We start from the raw sequence: 6,949 nt of genomic DNA, 5'->3' as shown, positions 1-6,949 counted from the left end.
GTGTGTGTGTAGGTGCATGCACGCAGGAGACAAGAACCCAGCTGTGGTTCCATAATCGTGGCTGTGATGTGTCCCTTACTTGACTCTATCTTCCCTCAGGTTATGGCAACGTGGCTCCCAAGACCCCAGCTGGGCGCCTCTTCTGTGTCTTCTATGGTCTCTTCGGGGTGCCACTGTGCTTGACGTGGATCAGTGCCCTGGGCAAGTTCTTCGGGGGACGTGCCAAGAGACTGGGCCAGTTTCTTACGAGGAGAGGAGTGAGCCTGGTATGTCTCAAATCCTAGATACAGTTAAGGGGAGGAAGGGGTTAGTACAGATGACGGCCGTCCTGTTGGATCTGCTGGAGCACCTTGGGCTCTGTCCCAGCCGGGATCCTAGAGTCTTTCCCATGGCTGACATGTTTTCCCTCACTCCACCAGCGGAAGGCTCAGATCACATGCACGGCCATCTTCATCGTGTGGGGCGTCCTGGTCCACCTGGTGATCCCGCCCTTTGTGTTCATGGTGACAGAAGAATGGAACTACATCGAGGGCCTCTACTACTCCTTCATCACCATCTCCACCATTGGCTTTGGGGACTTTGTGGCTGGTGAGTCCCTGCCTCCTTCCCCCGACCTCTGCCACATCACCATCTCCAGTTTCAGTCTGACAACGGTACCTTATAAGTATCCTTTATCCTTATCTCTCTCCTGCCCTGCCCCCACCCCCCAGCACAGGCACGTGTGTGCACGCACACACACACACAAGCCACAGCTGGATTCTTGCCTTCTGCATGTATGCAACCATACACACACACACACACACACACACACACACACACACCCCACCAGCTGAACCAGGGTGGCTCCCAGACAAGGGAGGCCTTCTCCCCACTGCCCTGCCCCCTCAGCCTTGCCCTCCTCCTCTGCTTAATCCCCACAGGCAGTGAAGAGGTTCTTTGTCCCCTTTGTGGGAGGGCGTGCGCCTGTCCCAGCCACCCATGCTCAGTTCCTTGTGCCTATGTCCTGCACAGCCTCCTGATTCCTAATTATGTCTTTCTGTGCCTCTCCCTCTTGACCCCCACCTCTGCTCCCAGAGGTCACGTGCTTTGCCCAGAGGGCAAGTGGAGGTCATGCCTGTGCCCCATTTTGTGTGGAATGCTGCGAGGGGGCAGCTGAGTGGGTGGAGGGAACAAGACGCTTGCTACAGTGAACACTTCTGACCCCAGCTTCCTGGGACCCGCCTGCTGTCTGAACACAAAGTTACAGGCACAACCCTATCATTGTTTAGTTCAGGGCCCCAGAGCCTGCTGAGGATGAGCCTGTGGTACCTTTAGCCATACTTCTGAGCTCCAGTGAGACACTAGACCCATCCTCCTTTCTTTAGTGGTCCGTAAGAAAAGTTACACACTTGAATCTGCTTTGGTTCCTGGGCGCTGAGGGTAGAAATCAGCCATGTGAGGTTGGAGCTGCATTGCTGCCATTATCCGACTCCACTTGTAATCAGAAGCCCTGTGCAAGATTGCCTTCAGATCAGGGTGCCTCCTCAGTCAGGGGCTCTAGCTCCTGCTCCAGGAAAGACCCTAATAAGGGCTGGAGGTTGAGGTTGCCTCTTCTAGGCCCTTCAGTTAAGTTACTTCCCTCTTTAGAAGGCAGGATGCAGGTCAAGCTAGCTGCTAAATAGAAAGTCACAAAGACTGTGGCACATGTGGTGGTCAGGGGACAGTTTTAGGAGTTGGTTCTCTCCTTCTACCAAGTGTCCTGGGGTGCAAACTCGGGTCCTCAGGGAAGCACTTTTACCCAATGAACCGCGTCCCCTGACCATGAAGGGAATCCTGACTAATTCTAGAAGAAAGGTGAACCTCTGGAGCCGTGAGGTGAAGGTGTTGCAGAGGAGTGTGCAGAATGGTGGAGCCGTCCAGGCCAATCAATCAAAGAGTAACCCTGACGAGAGCAGAGATAGGGAGGCTGACTTCACCTTGGAGGAGGGTAAAGATGGTTTGGAGTGGTTCTTGCCAGGTCAGTGCTTCCTGGGTCATCTTGACCCAACCATCAGCATCATTCACAGTAAATCAGTTAGTCCCTCACCATCTAAGGCTGCCAGCACCCCCAATGTTGAGTTTCCATTCCGTTTTTAACTGAGTTGAGATGTGCTCCCTGGCTGGGAGGAGCAGAAAAATGCATACGCGTGAGCTGGTTAGTTAACAGTCACCCCAAGAGCCCCTTTAACTCCCCTCAACTCAAAAGTAGCCTCAGTTCCGACTTTTTGCAATTAGAGAAACTGGGGTTTAGAGTTGGGCTGTGCTGGAACCACGTCCTTCAGGAAGGAGATAGATGACGTAGTCTAGGCCTCTGTTGTGCATGTATGTCTGTGTGCACACTCAAGTGTGCCATTTGCTCAGAAGCCCTCCGCCCTTGGGTCTTTTGAGACAGAATCTCATTAGCCTGGAGCTCATCTATTAGACTCGGTGATTGGCCAGTCAGCCTCAGGGCCCTGCCTGGTGTCACAGCTGTGCTCCCTTACACCTGGCCTTTCACGTGGATTCTTTAAAAAAAAAAGCAAAAAATAAATGAATGAGTAATTAAAAAAATATATATATACAGGGGGATTTTGCCTGTATGTATGTCTGTGTGCCTGACGCCTGAAGAGGCCAGAAGAGAGTATCAGAGCCCCTGGAACTAGAGTTACAAATGATTGTAAGCAGCTCTGTTGGTGCTGGGAATCGAACATGGGTTCTCTAAGAGGACAACCAGCGCTCTCATCCTTACGTAGATTCTGATGTTGGAGCTCGGGTCCTCCTGGGCTGTCTCCCCAGGTCTTGTCTTTGACACTGTGCTCTGTGTGGTTTACTAGGACAGCACGGTGTCAGCCATTTTGGTAGGCTTCTGCTGACTCTGGGCTTCCTGTCTTTACAGGTGTGAATCCCAGTGCCAACTACCATGCCCTGTACCGCTACTTTGTGGAACTTTGGATCTACCTGGGATTGGCCTGGCTGTCCCTCTTTGTCAACTGGAAGGTCAGCATGTTTGTGGAAGTGCACAAAGCCATTAAGAAGAGGCGGCGGCGGCGAAAGGAATCTTTTGAGAGCTCCCCACACTCCCGGAAGGCCCTGCAGATGGCTGGAAGTACAGCCTCCAAAGACGTCAACATCTTTAGCTTCCTCTCCAAAAAAGAGGAGACCTACAATGACCTCATCAAACAGATTGGGAAGAAGGCAATGAAAACAAGTGGGGAGAGGGTTCCAGGATCTGGACATGGGCTGGGACCTCAAGGGGATGGACTATCTGACATCCCTGCATCCCTGGTACCTTTGGTGGTCTATTCCAAAAACCGAGTGCCCAGCTTAGAAGAGGTATCTCAGACTCTCAGAAGCAAAGGGCATGTGTCGAGGCCAGTTGGTGTGGAGGCTGAAGCACAGGCTCCCAAAGATGGCTACCCAGGCTCTGAAGTATTTATTAACCAACTGGACCGTATCAGTGAGGAGGCTGAGCCATGGGAAGCCCTGGACTATCATCCGCTCATCTTCCAAAATGCCAACATTACCTTTGAAAATGAGGAAACAGGCCTCTCAGATGAGGAGACCTCCAAGTCTTCCATGGAGGACAATTTGGCCTCAAAGGAGCAGCCTCAGCAGGAGGCTGTGGCTGAGGCACCCTTGAGCACAGGTGAATTCCCTTCATCAGATGAGTCCACCTTCACCAGCACTGAGTCTGAGCTCTCTGTGCCTTATGAGCAGCTGATGAACGAGTACAATAAGACAGATAGCCCTAGAGGCACGTGAGGCCGGCCTGGCTCCCTACCTGCTCTCCAGTGGCTTCTTCCCTCACCTGGGTTGTCCTGTGATGGCCAGATCCCTGGGGAGAGGGCCCTGGAAATGAGATGGGGAGCCAGGGCCCTGCTTTTCCTCTGTCCTCTCCAGCTGGTTGCTTGCTTCCATGGGATGTGGTGTCGGCCCAGGACAGGCCTCCGTTCTACAGCCCCTATGGGGAGGCTGCTGTCCTGGGCCTGCCTTGTAAGTAGGTGTATCTGCTGACTCGAGGCATGTAGGCTGTAGCACTCACCCTGGAGGTCCTATGTCTGTTGGTTAAGTCTTCCCCCGTTGTTTGGTTGACTGTCACACGGTTCTCTGAGTTCACCAGTATTAATGGGCACCTCCTGCGTGCCTGGCACTGAGCTAGGCATTTGGAAGGAGGAGCTTGTAAGACCCAGAGTTGTCATGTAGGAGTTCTTGAGTCTTCTGTGGAGGCACGGGTATGATGTGGTTTGGTAGTAGCAGGACCCATCTGCTCATCCACTCACTGCTCTGCCCAGCAAGCCCTTTACTGCAAACCTCAGGGCAGGGGCTGTGTGTGTGTGGGGGGGGGGGTCCTCTATCTGTCCCAGAGCCTTGTCCGGTCTCAGATTCCCTTTGTAAGCAACAGCAATGCTGTACCCTGGGGGTGCAGGAGAAAGATGGGTGACTATGGAAATTAGTACTCTGGGCACGGTCAAGGAGCTTAGACGTGAAGTCCAGGTCCCTCAGCCCCTGCCTGATGGAAGTACAAGTCCCAGCCCCAGTCTGGGCACCCACACTCACAACCCACCATCTCATTCCCTGAGGATTCCCTCACTGCCTCTCCCCCTCACCCCTCTTCTAGTGGATCCTATGGGGTGAGGCCACATCTTGGCTTACAGAACTGTGAATTGAGCTCCCTTCTTAAACCACTGTGTGGTGGTAGTGTGTGTGGGGTGCCAGTGGGTGTGTGTGTGCGCATTTGGGCTGGGGAAAAAAGAAAATGTGAATTTTACTGGACCAGATATTCCTGGTGAGGTCTGGAAGCTAGCTGCTGTATAAGTCCTTGATGCTCAAACTCCAGCTAGCCTGCTCTGGCCTAAATGGTTTGTGTTATTAATATTTCTTAATGAATTGTTCTTTTTATACCCAGAATCTGTCATTGACTTCAGAGCCAATAAAGAACAGGGTCCCTGCAAGTGGGATGGATGTCTGCAGAGGGCACTCTGTTGTCCTTCCAACTCAGCTTGTTCTTTTGTGGTAACGCCAGTCAAGGCCTTATGCATAGCTGGGGGGTGGTGTGGACAACACCACTGCAGGTCACTGGGTGCTGGGCAGGAGATGATAACCTGCCTCAGCCCCTTCCCTTGCCATGTATATTCTACCGAGGGGCATATAGGGCCAGAGCCCCATACATGATGTCAGTGAGAGGTGTGTGTTCATACCTCCACCATTCTCTAAGCGGTTGTAGAGGCCACGTTGGCCTCAGGGTGGGAGGGACAGCCTGGCTCCTGTGAACAGTGTCCTAAGATGAATGTCCTGGAGCCACACTAACCACACTGTATACGTGTCCTGGTGGTGAAGGCAGATGTAATTTATTTTAACATTTTTACAATAAAACACATGAACAAGCCCACTTACTGTGTGGTGTGTGGGGCTGGGAGCAGGGTGGGGTGGGTGGGATGGGCTGGAAGACTGACAGTCTGATGTCAGACCTAGGACAATCTGATGTCTGTCAGGTCAGAAGGATTGTTGTAGAGCAAAGGGTGTGGCCATCAAGAACTCAGGCTAGAGCATCAGGAGCACGGCTGAGGAGATAATCTGTTCTATCTGCTGCCGTCACAAATATCCTGCCCCAAAACAATCTGAGAAAAAGTTTGGTTTACACTTCCAGGCCATAGTCCATCATCAAGAGAAGCTGGGCTAAAAACTTGGAGGCGGGAGCCATGGAAGAACATCATTTGTTAGCTTCACTTATACCTCACACTTAGCTGGGTTTCTTATACAGTCCAGAACCACCGAGGGATGGCTCTACCTACAGTGGGTTGAGCTCTCCTTCATGAATTATAATCAAAACAGTCCTCCACAGCTGTGCCCACAGGCAATCTGATCTAGGCAATTCCTCAGTGGAAGCTCTCCTTTCAGATAGTGTCAAGTTGACAAGGCTCATCAGGACAGGTAAGGATGGTGGTAGCCAAGTCTGTCCCTCACTAGCTTCCAGATAACCTTTCCAGATTTAACACCCAACAAACCTTCACCTTGCAGTGGTTCAGTCCTAAAAGTGAATGGAGCAGGAAGCAGACAGGTGTTAGAGGCACAGTTGTGTAAACATTAGTAAAAATGGGGAGGTTGGCTTTGAACCCAGACAGCACAGTTCCTGGCCTGTCCACAGCCATTATGATGGGATGAGAAGATGGCTCATAGGTTTGTGGTAGGTCTGACATCACTGAAAGGACCTCCCACCACCAGGAGGTGAATCAGGACTTTTCCAATTCAAGGAGTGTGCATATAGCCAGGGCATGGACACCCTGTTTTGTTTTGTTTTTTGTTTCTTTGTTTGAGAGATTACTCACAGGTAGAAACATTTGCCAGGTGGCCCTGACTGCAGTTTGATCCCCAGAGTACAGTTTAAATAAAAAGCCAACTTTTAAAGGCTGGAGTCTAATTCTAACCCTAGCATCCTACTGGGATGGGAGCTGGAGACGGGAGAATCTGATGGAAGCTCCTATGCACAGCACGGTGGCAGAAATAGTGAGACCCTGCCTCAAACACTAGGGTGGAAGTGTTGGGGACTGTGGACCCCCAGATCCTGAATTTCTTGTAAACAACTTGTTTTCCTCTGCTCTGAGCAGTCTGCAGCTGCTCTGAGCACAAGACCCTGATGGCAGGGGAGTGGGTTCTGATGAGTCTGCAGCTGAAAGATCCCGAGTGCTGGGGCATGGCCAAAGCCCTACATAAGCTGCCCCTGAGCACCTTAAGGTGGGCATTCTTGTGTCTAGGATGTTCCCATGACCCCATCTGTCTATCTCTGTCTGTGTGTGTGCATGATTTTAACTTTCAGCCTAGTTCCCGTAGCGCCAAGTGAGTAGAGCACAGGACGAACCACATGGAAGAAGAGAACTACTCTGGAGAAGTCCTGACCAATCTGTACATACATGCTCACTTTCATAAACACACACAAATCTTAAAAAATTCACCA

At 51.6% G+C, this 6,949-nt stretch overlaps 1 protein-coding gene across 1 annotated transcript in view; it reads left to right on the top strand.

The window, feature by feature from the left end:
* The window catches only part of Kcnk5 (potassium two pore domain channel subfamily K member 5), a 42,174-nt gene extending 36,822 nt beyond the window's left edge, over positions 1-5,352 (top strand). The window contains exons 3-5 of the mRNA XM_005367607.2: positions 100-266; positions 420-588; positions 2,894-5,352. Of these exons, the coding sequence (XP_005367664.1) occupies positions 100-266; positions 420-588; positions 2,894-3,759 (1,202 nt within the window). The 3' untranslated portion in view covers positions 3,760-5,352. The remainder of the gene's footprint in view (positions 1-99; positions 267-419; positions 589-2,893) is intronic.
* The last annotated feature ends 1,597 nt before the right edge of the window (positions 5,353-6,949 follow it).

This window comes from Microtus ochrogaster, unplaced genomic scaffold (genome assembly GCF_000317375.1).
Source record: "Microtus ochrogaster isolate Prairie Vole_2 unplaced genomic scaffold, MicOch1.0 UNK21, whole genome shotgun sequence".
Lineage (NCBI taxonomy): Eukaryota > Metazoa > Chordata > Mammalia > Rodentia > Cricetidae > Microtus > Microtus ochrogaster.
The sequence above is the reverse complement of the archived record's forward strand: the minus strand, read 5'-3'. Positions and strand labels throughout refer to the sequence as shown.